Consider the following 15,289-nt stretch of genomic DNA (forward strand, 5'->3'; position numbering starts at 1 on the left):
TTCCATGTCCAGTTCTAACTGTTGCTTCCTGACCTGCATACAGATTTCTCAAGAGGCAGGCCAGGTGGTCTGGTATTTCCAACTCTTTCAGAATTTTCCACAGCTTATTGTGATCCACACAGTCACTGGCTTTGGCATAGTCAACAAAGCAGACTTAGATGCTTTTCTGGAACTCTTGCTTTTTCAATGATCCAGCAGATGTTGGCAATTTGATCTCTGGTTCTTCTGCCTTTTCTAAAACCAACTTGAACATCTGGAAGTTCACGGTTCATGTATTGCTGAAGCCTAGCTTGGAGAAATTTGGCCAGTCCTGTGGCCAGAACTGGAAAAGGTCATTTTTTTTTTTTTCCTATCATGCTAGAAAAACAAAAAGAAGGAAGGAAGGAGAGGGAAGAGGGGAAGGGAGAGAGGGAAGAGAGGGAAGAGAGGGAGGGAGAGAGGGAGGGAGGGAAATCCACTTTCCATAGAAAGTCAACTGAATGATATTCTAATGAAATTCTAGCAGGTTATCTGCTATTAATTATATGACAATTACAACTTCCCAGTGCTCTGAGTTAGTCTTCCGCTCAGCTCTCTATGGCCTAGTATGTGATAACTCCTAATATAGCTAATGGGAACAATTATGTTTCTCTAGTAAAGGACACAGAGTGGAAAAGAGTATGTTCACTGTTTTAGTTGTTTAGTTGCTAAGCCGTGTTCGACTTTCTGCAACCCCATGGACTGTAGACTCCGCTGTCCATGGGATTTCCCAGGCAAGAATACTGGAGTGGGTTGCCATTAAAGTGAAAGCAACATTCCAATTATTGTTCGAATGTGATTATAGTGCATAATATATCCAAGCTTGGGGGATAATAATGGGTCTGACCTTGTGAGTTTACTTGCAAGGTAGAACTGGAATAAAAGAGAGCAAAGCTGACTTTTAGGTCCACCATCAGCGAGTCAGGTGTACCAGCTCTAAGACTATGAGAACTTCCTAGTAGCTCCATGATTAGGACAATTCCCAATACACCAAGAAAACCTTTTTATGAGAGGGTAAAAGGATTAGTGGAGAAATACAGTCTACTGCAAATCTGATTAAACTTTAATTTTATAGTACCCGGATTTCTATGATTAACTTGTTTCAAAGGAAAACTAGGGGGAAAATAGTTGCATAACACTTAACAATCTCTCTCTTATTTTCTCTCTTTGTCTCCAAATAAATAGGGGAAAAACATTAATTTCCCTGAATATTGTATATAAGGAATTCAATCACCTCTTCAGTCTAGACATCAAATTATGTATAAAAATAATTTTGATTTCAAAATTATTTCTACACATAATTTAACAAATGCAATAATTATCATCAAAACAAGAATTTCACTGACTCTCAAAGCCTATGGTTCCTTGAACTAAGAATATGTTCTCTAAATAAAATCAGGTTAGAGGATATTATTAGTTTCTAACTTAAGATTGTTTCATGGGCGATTAAAATTTTACCTTTTGTTACTGAAGTATTAGATGTAAAAAGGATTTATAATTTTTAAAATATTATATAAATTTGAAACAAACATTAAACACCATTATCTATAAAAGATGCTACATAGATATTTATAGCAAGGCACAAAGTCATAATTCAAGAATAAAGTCTCACTGAAACATCCTTAAAATTGTAAGTTGTAAATAAATATGCATTCATTACTTGAAATGTAATACATGACATTCCATTAATGATAGAAAAACAATTTATCCTCAGTGAACATTATGCAATTATCATTTCTCCTGCTGCATCTGTCAGATATTAGACAATTAAGTCGAGTTTGTTAATGGTTAAAAAGAGATTTTGAAAAACTCCAGATGCATTGATGATATTCTGAAATAATAATTAAGGGCACTGGATCTAAATCCATTATATATATGTAAAAATGCTTCAGAAATGATGGAAATAATGTCATAACAAAATCATGCTGTTGAATATTCTTTCTCAAATTACTATCTGATTTACCAGGGAAAATGGCTTGTTTGAAACTACGAATTACTTTATCATGCAAATTGGTCTCAGAATTTTTTAAAGTTGGTATGAAAAATGTCCCTGGTTTCAAAGATGCAAAATCTGAGGCAGAAATGACTTGTATAACCCTAGCTGTTTTACATTTACACATCATCTTACATGAAATTGTCATCTTACTTTCTGAGCTATAATATTATTTGCATTTTACAGATAGGAAAGTGAGAGAAAGACATTGTTTAAATCACACTACACTTTCTCCTGATGTAGTACCACTGTGTATGACTGCCTACACACAAGTGAGAGTTTAAAAAAGTGAACAAAGACAGTAATTTTCCTAACATAAATCTTACTGCTGCATACTCTAAATCAAGCCCAGAATACTCTTACAGATATTTTCTAAGAGTGTGATTCCTATTACTCACAGAAGAGATGACTCTCATGGACCAGTAGGTAATAAACAAATCATGATGACTGAGTGGTAGCTTTTCTAAGACTTCCTTAAACCACACAGAATGATCATTACTGAAGATTTCTTAGATGCTGCAAAATTTCAACTGGCCTTGACTCAAAATTACAAAGATCAAGTCTACCTCTGCAAGTTCCTTATTATTTTGGGAGCACAACTTTACAAATTCTCTCCATCTAGAAGTCTTTACCCTTGGCCTTTCTTGCTGATCTCCACCTCTGCCAGTCAAGTGCATCCAGCCTTGGGCATAGCCCCCCTTCATCTTATCCCACATCAAACCAACCTTTGTATTCCATTTCCATGAGCCTTCCCTGAATGACTAGCACTAGCACTCAGATATTATGAGACAATTAATAAATGACCATGGATTAACTGTGACTGCTGCAGGAACCAAGGTGTGTGTCCATGGAAGCTTCTGTTCAAGAAACTGAGATATCTTCAAACTAAGGGATTATAGGAGGATGAATGAATCAATGAGTAAATACACAAGTGGATACAATGCCCTAACCTGAATAAGTGAATATCACTCACTTGTTCCAGTGAACTTATCCCAGAAGTTCACTTACGGGAACTTCTCGAGGGGTTTCAGGAGGATCCACACCAATGATTATTCTTCACATGGTGCCCAGGAGCTGCTCATCTAAGCATTAAGCTATTTCTTCATGGAATCAAAGAGAAAATCTTCAAGACATCACATTGTACACAGTGCTACTTTCACAGTTCCCAATGCTTTTCCTTCTAGCAAAAGGATACGCTCTATTTATAGGTGGCTAGTCTTCATAAGGACATTTTCATCTTTTCCCCAATTCTCTTGGATGTTTACATATAGTTAAATACTGACAACTCCAATAGGAGTAAAGAGGATGGAATAAAATGATGTTTTCAATGTCAGGTTGTCGGGGATTTAGAAATAAGACTGGTCCCAAAACGAGCATTGCTTTTCTTGCGTCACGTAGAACTTCTCATAGGTCTATCTTCATTCATCCTTTTAAGAGACTTTATTTATATTTTCCTCCCCACAGACTGTACTCATATTTACTTTGTTAAAATTTCTATAAACTGTTTCTTTTTCATCTGCTTAGGAAATTAAGGAAAATTTATTTGCTGATTCTATGTAAATTGCTTTAGCTCAGTTTTCATTGAGGATAAATTTGTTTTGAATATCTGTTATGACAATTATATACAGCCACATTTTCAACCCTAATGCATTTTTAATAACTCGCTTCAGCAGCTAGTGATTTGAATTTCAAATTTCTTTCTGCCAAGAAGTAAAAAAAAGTACATACCATCTTATGGCAGTTTCATATAAAAATTGATTTATGCTGCAAGATCTCTCTCACAGTAAACATATCAAATGTCTAAATGAGATCATTAATACTCATAAGCTCTAGAATATGTATGTTCCATATAGAGTATAGCATTAATTTAAACTTGGTGCAGAAATAATTGTATCTTTAGATTATTTTTCAGAAGCCCCTCACTTAGGTTCGAAACATTTCATTTGATTAATTATTTTAATTAATTGCTATTGAACACTACAGAGTATTTTAGAGCATATCAAAATAACTGACTAATCACAAGTTTAAGGTATTTCAGTTCAGTTCAGTTACTCAGTCGTGTCCGACTCTTTGTGACCCCATAAATCGCAGCATGCCAGGCCCCCCGTCCATCACCAACTCCCGGAGTTCACTCAAACTCGTGTCCATTGAGTCGGTGATGCCATCCACTCATCTCATCCTCTGTTGTCCCCTTCTCCTCTTGCCTCCAATCCCTCCCAGCATCAGGGTCTTTTCCAATGAGTCAACTCTTTATATGAGGTGGCCAAAGTATTGGAGTTTCAGCTTTAGTATTTAAACATTAACAAATTGAATAATTTGGAAAATCCATAAAGGTCTATATCTTTAGGCCATCTTGAAAATGAAGTCTTTTTTTTTTTCCCCCAGTTCTGGTGATCTGATAATTGGACTGACTATCAATGCTTGAGGGAAAACAAAGATTTTTAAATATGCCACGTTCTTTCACACAGAGACCTTTATTGACCTGCCTGTCAGAGGCTGTTGCTGTTGCTCAGTCTCTACGTTGTGCCCGAGTCTTTGTGGCCCCACGGACTGCAGCACACCAGGTTCCTCTGTCCTCCACTTTCTCCAGAGTTTGCTCACATCCATGTTCGTTGAGTCAGCCATGCAATCGAACCATCTCATTCTCTGGGTTGTCTTCAATCTTTTGTCTCCCCTTTGGTCTCCAATCGTTCCCAGCATCAGGGTCTTTTCCAGTGAGTCGGTTCTTCTCATCTCATGGCCAACGTGCTGGAGCCTCAGCTTCAGCATCAGTTGTTCCAATGAACATTCAGAGTTAGGATTGACTGGTTTCATCTCCTTGCTGTCCAAGGGACTCTCAAGAGTCTTCTCCAGCATTAAAATTCCAGAAGACTTTAGAATTATCTCTTTAGAATTATTCCGTTTTTCAGCTAGAAGTATATTTAAAGAGTCTTGGTAGTGACTATACATTTTATAAATAATACTGGTTAGGATTTTCATGTTTATTTTACTAGCAGTTTCTCACTTAAACGGGACTTTTCATAATATTCTAACATTCCTTGAATTAGCTGTTTTTTTTTTTTTTTCAGTCCAAGTTTCTACCTTTTGGTTTGTAAGTCTAGATAAATTTATAATTGAAATATCTGTGAAATATCCTGATGTCACCCGAAGTTTGGAACTAAGGTCAGTGTCTTTTAGGGAAAATGATTTATTTTATACTGATAAGGGGCTTCCCTGATAGCTTAGTTGGTAAAGAATCTGCCTGCAATTCAGAAGACCCCAGTTCAATTCCTGGGTCAGGAAGATCATCTGGAGAAGGGATTGGCTACCCACTCCAGTATTCTTGGGCTTCCCTTGTGACTCAGCTGGTAAAGAATCCTCTTGCAATGCAGGAAACCTGGGTTTGATCCCTGGGTTGGGAAGATCCCCCAGAGAAGGGAACAGCTACCCACTCCAGTATTCTGGCCTGGAGAATTCCATGGTCTGTATAGTCCACGGGGTCACAAAGAGTCAGACACGACTGAGCGACTTTCACTTTCATTTCACTTCAAGGTTTTACAGATGTTAATATACACTCATCTTCATAAGAATTCTCTTCAATTGATCTCCTGGGTAGTTTCACTATAATCTGGCTGCACTTCCAACTGTTTAATAGTAGATACATGTATATACCATATATAAATCCCTCAAAATCTAACGTGCGAACAATGACCTTTTCTTCACCCTGTCTCTGTGAACAGCACGACCGCCCATCCCTCATCCAGTTCCTGAAAGGCATCAAGTCTCACTCCTGTCTCTTCCATTTCCCCAATATCCAATCAGTCACTAAGGCTTTTTTCTTACTGCGGGTGTTTTGCAGGGCTGTGTTAGCGCCTCCTGTGCGACAGTGTGCAGGGGGTGTATGGAGACGCGTGCCCCTGCCTCGTGGGCCCCTCTCCCGTCCCCAGTCCGCCCCTCTGGGCCAGCCCGAGCCCCGCGCAGAGCCCCTGTGCTGTGCTGCAGGCCCCCACTCTAACACGCGGCGGCGCATGTGTGCCAGTGCCACTCTCCCAGCTCATCCCGCCCTCCCTGCCCCCTGGTTTACATGCCCGTCGTCCACATTTGCATCTCCAGCCCTGCCCTGGAAACCAGTTCATCTGTACCGTTTTCTAGATTGCACACATATGCACTAATATATGATACTTTGTTTCTCCTTCTGACTTACTTCATTCTGTATGACAGACACTAGGTCCGTCCACGTCTCCAGTAAGTCTTCCTAATTCTCCTTGACTGTATCTGGAAAATATCACCAAAATCTATCTCCTCTTCATTCACTTCACCTTTCACCATTCAGGAGTGTGTTGTCTATTTTGGGGAAATGACAATATTACAGCATTTCATTATATTGTTTCTCTATGTATATTCTACTAGCCTATCCATTTGACGTGATGTCACACAAACTGTTTTTTTCTAAATACATATTTGATGATATGAAAAACCATTTAAAACCCTTCACAACTGCTCTGCTGCTTAAAGGACAAAGGTCAAAGTCACATGGAAGGCATTTATGACCCTTCACTGACCCCATCCACGTCCTTCGAGCTTACCATCCATCACCGTAGTCCTCTCAAGCTTCGCCAACACTAGATAGATACCTCAGATTTTCTTCAACTCACCATACAGTGTAACTTTTCAGTATGTTTATTCACCTTTTCTCCCTCATATAATGCATTCCTCTCCATTATTTTGCTTTGTCAAAAACAGAGTGATCTAAAGAAGCGCCTTGGAAAGTCCTGTTCTCCAGAGGTAGACAACCGTTCCCTTGTACTTTTATTACCACATTTCATCGTATTTCATTATAGTTAGCTATTTATAACCTTACTTTCTCAGACTGTAAAAACATAAGACGATAATGATAAGAACTCAACATTTTCTGACTGCTCTAGCCTCAGAGAGTTCACAGGTAGTATCTTCTTTATGGCTCAGTACTCCTAGAGAAGGAGGGCGACTCTCCCTACCGGGAAAAGAAGAAGAGCATCTTATCTTCATCCTCTGAACTTCAGTATCTATTTTGTCACTGGACATTGTTGTCTCACAGAACAATGTATCTTGCTGTTGCTGTTCAGTCACTAAGTCGTGTCTGACTTTGTGACACCAAGGACTGCGGCATGCCAGGCTTCCCTGTTTTTCATTGAATCAGTGATGCTATCTGACCATCTCATTTTCTGTTGCCTGCTTCTATTGCCTTCAATCTTTCCCAACATCAGGGTCTTTTCCAATGAGTCAGCTCCTTGCATCAGGTGGCCAAAATTTTTTATATATCTAATTAAAATAGCACTTTATTTGTTATACTGAATTGGGTTTGATTGTCACCTCCCCATATTCAGGGCAAGCCTCTTTTCCTTCGTAGCAGAATGGAAATTACTTTTATAGGCAAGATGCACCTGTATGTTCCTTATCTCATCCAGTGAAAGCAAATATTTACATGGAAAGTTTTTACTTTAACTTGACGAACATCAGAGTTGCCTAAAGGTGATATAATTTTGATGGCTAGGTACAACTTTATTGTGTGTGAGTGATAAAGAATGGCAGTATTGACTAATAGAAGAGATGATAAATGAGACTTTAAATAATGCTAGCTGTATATTAAGAAAAAAAAAGAAGCAAAAATCAGTGTCATGGAGCTACTTAAGACTGTAGGAAGAAGAAGAGAAGTAGTGAGGTTGATACGAATATTTTGGTTTGGATGCCTAAGAGACATTTCAGACTTAACATATACAAAGTGGAAAGCTTGTGATTTTTTTTTTCACTCACCTAAGAGACATTTCAGACTTAACATATACAAAGTGGAAAGCTTGTGATTTTTTTTTTTTTTCACTCTAAGCCTATAATAAAATAGCCAGTCAAGCATTAGGCAAAACTTGCTAAAACAGTATTAAAATAAGAGAAGAGACCATTTATATATTTTCCTGAAAACACCCTTTAAGATTTCTTATTACTGATGAATCATGACGAAATTGTTCTTCTATATCAAAACTGGTCTCTACTTCATGGTATTACTTTGCAATCACCAAAGAAAAAATAAGATAAAATTTCTGAAAGGAAATTTAAATCAGTAGGAAACAGAATTAGGCTCTCGAATGCTGTGAAGGATAAGTTGCAATAACAGAAAACTTTAATCTTCCTAACACACCCACCAGAAAAGTACATTTTAGCTGTCACATACACTGAATCTAGTTATTAATGTGCTTTAGGAAGCGCCAAGCTACAGTCAGTGATATCTGTTTAGTTATTTATTAGACGATGAACCATTCCTATTCTCACTGTGCTCCGCAGGATCTTTCGTGACTCAATTTTCACAGACTGGAGAAAGCTCACATACGTAAACTGTGTATGTTTTAAAAGTGTTAGTGATAGTTTTCTAACATTAATTTTTATTTAACCCATTTATATCTACAGTCATTTTCTTCTTCTTTTTTTGTTAAAATGAAAGCTCTCTGGTTCTGTTAAAGACCAAACCCTATCATTATACAAAGGAAACATCTAATCATTGCATCTTTAGTCTACTAGATTATTCCCACTGGCATACAAGGATATTAAATACATTTCATATTTTAAAAACAACTGTTATACACAGGCTCAATTTTACAGCAAAATATCTTGAAAATAATTGCCTGGGTTGCTGTTTGTTTCTTCCCCCTCAATCTCATGTAAGCTACTCCAAGTGAAATTAGTCCCCATATTTCATTGAAAAAATTCTTGGCAAAGGCATCGAAGACCATGTTATAAATCCAACAGTCCCTTTTCTGTCACCTTTCTCAATCTCTACAACTAGACACAGATGACCATTCGTTCAGAATTTTTAAAAACTGTATGTTCAAGTGTTTTTAGCCCAGTTTTCTCTTAGTTTCCAATGGTCTACCCTTCAAGTTATTCTTCTGCTCTTACTGCCTGCTGGTCTCAGCTTTCTCTCCTGGACCCTCCACCTCTGCTAATCCTCTAAGTGTTGGAATGTTAATTATCTCCTTTTCCTTCATTTTCTCCTAATGACATTTTATCCAGTGCTCCAGAGTAAAGCACTATCAACAGGCCAATGACAGTCAAATGAATAACTTTAACAGTGACATTTCTCCCACCCAAGCCCACATCTGTTTATCTAATTGACTACTTGACATTTTAGTTTGAATACCTAATATACATTTCAAATTTAACATATGCTAAGTGAAATCTTCTGATTTGTACTCAAAGGCTGCTCTTCTGTCTTCCTCATCTTCATAAACTGCACCATTTCTCATCTCTGTTGCTCAAGTACATGAGTCCAACCCTTCATTTACATACTACATTCAATCCATAAGTACTTTCAGTCTGTTTTCACAAACTATACCCAAAATTTGTCCTTTAACCTCCAACTTCAATAATATCAAATTCATTGAAATCACCATCATATCTAGTCTAGATAAACAATGGCCAGCATTTGCTAAATTAACCATATGACATCTTTGTCTAGTTTTGGTTTTCGGTTTTGGTTTTATCAGTCTGATAAAGTGAGTTCGAAAGGGTTTCCTCTTTATATTTTCCTTAAGAATTTATGTGGATTCTTTTTTCACTTTAAATATGTTATAGTATTAATTAACAAGTGAAATGATATGGAGATCAAGATTTTTTGGTAGGAATATTATTGAACTGTAAGTTAAAAGTTTTTATTAGATCTTGAACTACTGAATAAGCCTGGGTGGTTTGTGTCTTTCAAGGAGTTTGTCTATTTCACTTAATTTGTCAAAAATTTTAAATCACATTTGCTCACAATATACTCTTATTATCCTTTTAATATTTGTAGAATTTGTAGTGGATAACCCATCTACTCATCCCAGTCTTTGATTTTTTAAAATATTTTTTTCTTGATAAATTTGGTTAACAGTTTATCAAGTAATTTTTTTTTTTTTAAAGAAGCAGCTATGGACTTTATAAAATTTCCTTATTATTACTTTGGTTTTTATTTCATTGATATTTTCTTCTCCATTTATTGTTTCTTGGTAATGTAAGAACTTACAGATATACATTTCCCTATAATTACTCATGTAGTTCTATATTCCACACATGTTGATACTTGTATTTTATGATTTTTGAGTTTAGAATATTTGCTAATAGCCTCTGTGACTACTGCATTTCCTTTTTGATTATTACCCCTTGGAATATGCTAATTCCCAAATAATTAGAGTTTACTTGATAACGCCAACTTCTAATTTAAATTATTTATGGTCAGAGAACACACTCTTTATGACTTCAACTCTTTTCAATTTATTAAGACTTGCTCATATTGAATTAAAGTTATCTGCATATGGGTGTCTTTTCACTGGAATACAAACTCTTTCAGGGTACGTATATCTCAGTATTCCCAGTGAAGAGCCCAGGGCAAGGTATAAATCAGATACCTTATTTCAGTCTAAACTATTAACCCTAATAAGTGGTTACAATACTGGAATGTTGCCGTTTGTCAAGTAAAAGATGGCTGAGTATGAGGACTCTAGATGCACTGGCTAGAGAGTGGGCAGCCAGGACACATCAATGACCAGCAGGCAAGTGTTCTGACCAGGAATCCACAGAACATATACTATGCTTAGTCTTTCAAAATTTTACTCAAAAACTCAATGTCACAGACATACCTGGTAGTTTCTTATTAAGTCAGGTTTAAAACTATTGTCACGATCTTTATCATCATACAAAATATCAACATGACTTCAGGCTACAAATATCTTTTCCTCTAAAAACAGACATGTGATATAATGATTTTAAAATCCATGTACTCAAGAGAAAACCAAACTCTCATGAGCTTATAAGTGTTTTGGCAGGAACTTAAACTTGGATTCTCCAGTTATAAATGTATATTAATATATAGAATACCTCATAGAGAGTTAAAGAAGTTCACATTTTAAGCCTTATGATATAGGTTCAAATCTAATACAAATGACTGCTAGCTATTTGTGTAATACAATTGGTTACCACATGATTGCTGAATAATCTATTTTTAATAGATTTTACTTTTTAGAGCAGTTTTATGTTCACTGCAATACTGAGCGGAAATTACAGAGATTTCCCTTTTACTGCCTGCCCCCATATGCACGTGGGCTTCCCAGGTGGTGCAGTGGTAAAGAATCCACCTGTCAATGCAGGAGACACAGGAGATGCAAGTTCAATCCCTGGGTCAGGAAGATCCCCTGGAGGAGTGCATGGCAACTCACTCCAGTATTCTTGTCTGGAGAGGATCATGGACAAAGAAGCCTGGAGGGCTACAGTCCACAGGGTCGCAAGAGTCGGATATGACTGAGCACACACACACACGGACAGCCTCTCCCATTAGCAACATCCTCACCAGATGGCACATTTGTTATAACTCATGAATGAATCTGCTTTAATATAACATAATCACCCAAAGTTCATATTTTATAGCAAGGTTCACTCTTGGTGTTGTATATTTTATGGCTTTGGACAAATGTATAATGGCATACATTCACCGTTATAACAAAGGGTAGTTTCACTCTCCTAAAAACCTTTGTTGTTCAGTTGCTAAGCTGTGCCCAACTTTTGCGACCCCAAGGACTGCAGCAAGCCAGGGCTTCCCTGTTCTTCACAAAAAATCCTTGGTGCTACGCTTATTTAGCCCTGCCATGCTCCTCATCCCTGGAATGCACTCTATCTTTTAATAAAAGAAGAAATAAGAACTATATATTACAGAAAATAAGTTCCACAGACTCATTACAGTATTCAGGGTAACTTATTCTATGTTACTGCCATAAAGGAATTAAGGTCTTCCCTGAGCTTATGTGGGCATTCTGTCAAAAAGCAACACTGCTCCACAGTTCTGCATTCTGATCATGAATCCTCCATCTTACTAGCAAATACCTAACTCGTTTTGACATTATCACCAGAGGTAACTTTCAGCAGCACATTCGGCATCATTCTACGGTGATTTCTTACATATTTTTAACTTTCAACTCATACTCACATATTTTTAGGAAATTGATATTTGACTCATGGGATTTATGCCACATCTCTATATATCAGCATGCACAATGATCGCCTTCTTGTTAAGCTGTAAACATCAAGTGCTTTGTACATTAACAGTGTCATTAACACTGCTCACACCAGCCTCAAAAGTTTTATCTCCTAAACATTGCCCACAGTTAAAATCAAAGTAACAAATGCACAATTAACCTGAACAGAGGGAAACTGCCTACTCAGCACCTTGGGAAATGATCTGGTTGAGTTATGAGGCATCTCATTTTGCAAAGTAGCAATAAAAATGAGCCTTTCATTTTGCAGAGGTACCACTGGCATTTACAGTAGATGATTAAAATAAAGGAGAAAAATAACTTTTGCATTTTATCAGCACAGGGACGTTTTATCCTAGCCATGCATTATGGCCTCTGCAGATTTTATCTATCAAAAGAAATGTCTCCACAGTTGTTGCCAAGGGTCCAGTTATTCCCCAGAGATTCCAGAGACCATGACTTACCTTATGAAAGTTCCTGAAATATGCTGCCTTCTCATCGGGAAATTTTTCTAGCCTTCTGGGTCCTTTACTAGATGCCTTCTTGAAAACCAACCAGCAACGTCTGAAAATCTGAAAGGAAATACAGGAATCTTATTCTCTCTCTTTTTACATGCATTTAGTAGCATCAGAGGTTTATCTATTCAACTAAGCCAGTGGGAATAAATTATTTTAAATGCACTTGTTTTACAGAGAGAAAAAATTGGGATCATAGGCATGTTATTCTTTCATATATCAGCAAAACTTTAAAACCATATTAAATATAAAATTTTATGTGAAAAAATTTTGTGTTGTGAGATTTTCAGTGCACTGGTTCCAATCCTCTTCAGTCTAATTAAATCATCTGGGTATCAACACCATAAAAAATTCTTACATTCTAGTGACACACAATTCTGTTTTCCACGATAATGAAGTAACAATTGACTAACTTACGTACTTTCATAATGCTCAATTTACTATTTTGGAGAGACATCACATTTAAAAATTAACTTATCTTGTACTATTAATTTTAAAAAACCTAAACGCTCATGTATTACTTTAGAAAATGAAAGAGATGTTTGTTATAATGGATACATCTGTTTCATCCTTTATATTTTCATAGCAACTAGTATTTATTAAGTTCTTATTGGTGCAATAAGCATTTTAAAATAAATTTTAAGTAAATTGAAAAATTTAGACACATTAATCCTCATATTCACTATATGAGGTTGCCAGCACTTTAGGATAGTTAAAAGTATCAGGATTTGAACATACATCTGTCTGAACAAACATCTCTTCAGCTTCAGTTTAAAAAAAAGAGAGGAATGTATTACACAAACACAGGCCCTTCTCTCTGGACTTCCTCCTGACTTACAGGACTGATTCTTACACTATCAACTCATGCCCCGCTTATCACCCTCCCTCCACAGGCATGTTTAAGGCAAAGTAATTAAAAGAGTCTCCTTTTCAACCACCGAAGAGGTCCAGAAATACAAATTTCCTATTTCAAAGTCTTATAGAAATGTATATTTTTGCGGGAGTTAATAATTCTCCATTGCCGGAAAATCAGATCACTCTATTTCTTTTCTATGTCTTTATTTAAACTGCAAAGTGGCTATGCACGTGCAGGTTAAGTAGCTTCAGTCGCGTTTGACTCTTTGCAACCCTACGGACTGCAGCCCTCCAGGCTCCTCTGTCCATGGGATTTTCCAGGCAAGAATACTGGAGTGGGTTGCCATGCCCTTCTCCTGGGGATCTTCCCGACCCAGGGATCGAACCAGCATCTTTTAGGTCTCCTATACTGGCAAGCAGCGTCTTCACCACTAGCGCCACCTGGGAACTAATACAGGCCAGATACTGTAATTCCTCTGGAGTGTGCATTGTTCATTTTTCACTAGAAGACAGTCTTTACCCTGTTCAAAGGCACTCAGAACAGTCACGTGAAGACCTTTTCATCATAAAAGCAGAATAAACAGAATGATTCAAATACACAATTTCACTTTACTCTTGCCAGCTTTTCCGGCTCCTTCCTGGTGGCTTTGCGAAGTGAGTGAAGGGCAGCCCTGGGCTTCCAGCACATCTGACAGCATCTCTTCTCCACCAGGTGGAGATGTGTCTCCTCCCATCACAAGTCTCCTAACCCCTCACTGGAAACAAGGAGTTAGCCTTTCAGAGCTCCAGCTCTTCTTTCTACATGCTTGTGCTTCACACGCAAAGTTCTAGTTATTTATTTGCTGACCCCTTATTAATCTCCATCCCAAAGTAAAACATTAGAAGATGTAACATAAATGTTGATAATAATATGATATCAGCATATGGTTTGTTGGATTCCTCAGCCCAATGTGATGGTTTGGAGGTGGGGCCCCTAGGGAGGTAATTAGGATTAGATGAGATCTTGAGGGTGGGGCCCTCAGGATGGGATTAGTGTCCTAATGGATTATGTTCTTATGTAAAGAATCTGCCTGCAGGATACCACCTGCAGGGCAGGAGACTCAGGTTCGATTCCTGGGTCAGGAAGATCCCCTGGAGAAGGAAATGGCAACCCACTCCAATATTCTTGCCTGGAAAATCCCATGGACAGAGGGGTCTGGCGGGCTATAGTCCATGGAGTTGCAAAGAGTAGGACATGACTGAGCACCTAAATCATCACCATCAAGACAAGACACCAGAGAGCACGCCCTCTCTCCATGCCCTTACAGAGAGGTCACGTGGGCATGTGGTGAGATGGTGGCTGTGGGCAAGCCAGGAAGAGGGCTCTCCTTAGAACCTGACCACACTGGCCCTTGATCTTGGACTTCTAGCCCCCAGAACTGTGAAAAAAATTAATGTTTGTTGTTTATGTCACCCAGTCTACAGCATTGCATTATGGCAGCCCACAATGACTAAGACAGATACTTCTCCAGATTTTGTTTTATTAGCAGAGTAGTAGTCATAGGAGTATTGTGAAAGTGAAAACAGTTACATGAATCTGAGTAGAAATTTGAGAGATTGGAGGTATATAAATAAACACATCATTTGCAAAGTGGGACATATATAGATTACTAGTGGGGCATATATAGATTAGTAGTATTTATCTCTTGATTATTTTTAGTGGGTTGGGAATTCTAGTTGAGGTAGAAAGATCCTGTTTAAACTGAATTGAGACCCAAAACTCTGGTAATACAGTTTCTGTTCTTTCCTACAGAAGAATTATTTTCCTTGTACCCTGTGCACTTTATTGCTCAGGAACCATGGTGATGTTCAAATGAAGTCTTGTAATGTTCATGGAAATACACAAACACACTGACTGCAGT

At 37.6% G+C, this 15,289-nt stretch overlaps 1 protein-coding gene across 1 annotated transcript in view; it reads right to left on the reverse strand.

The window, feature by feature from the left end:
- Positions 1-15,289, reverse strand: part of DOK6 (docking protein 6) — a 395,605-nt gene that overhangs the window by 254,199 nt on the left and 126,117 nt on the right. The window contains exon 2 of the mRNA XM_068993932.1: positions 12,483-12,590. Coding sequence (XP_068850033.1) covers positions 12,483-12,590 — 108 coding nt within the window. The remainder of the gene's footprint in view (positions 1-12,482; positions 12,591-15,289) is intronic.

Source organism: Capricornis sumatraensis, chromosome 21, assembly GCF_032405125.1.
Source record: "Capricornis sumatraensis isolate serow.1 chromosome 21, serow.2, whole genome shotgun sequence".
Taxonomy (NCBI): domain Eukaryota; kingdom Metazoa; phylum Chordata; class Mammalia; order Artiodactyla; family Bovidae; genus Capricornis; species Capricornis sumatraensis.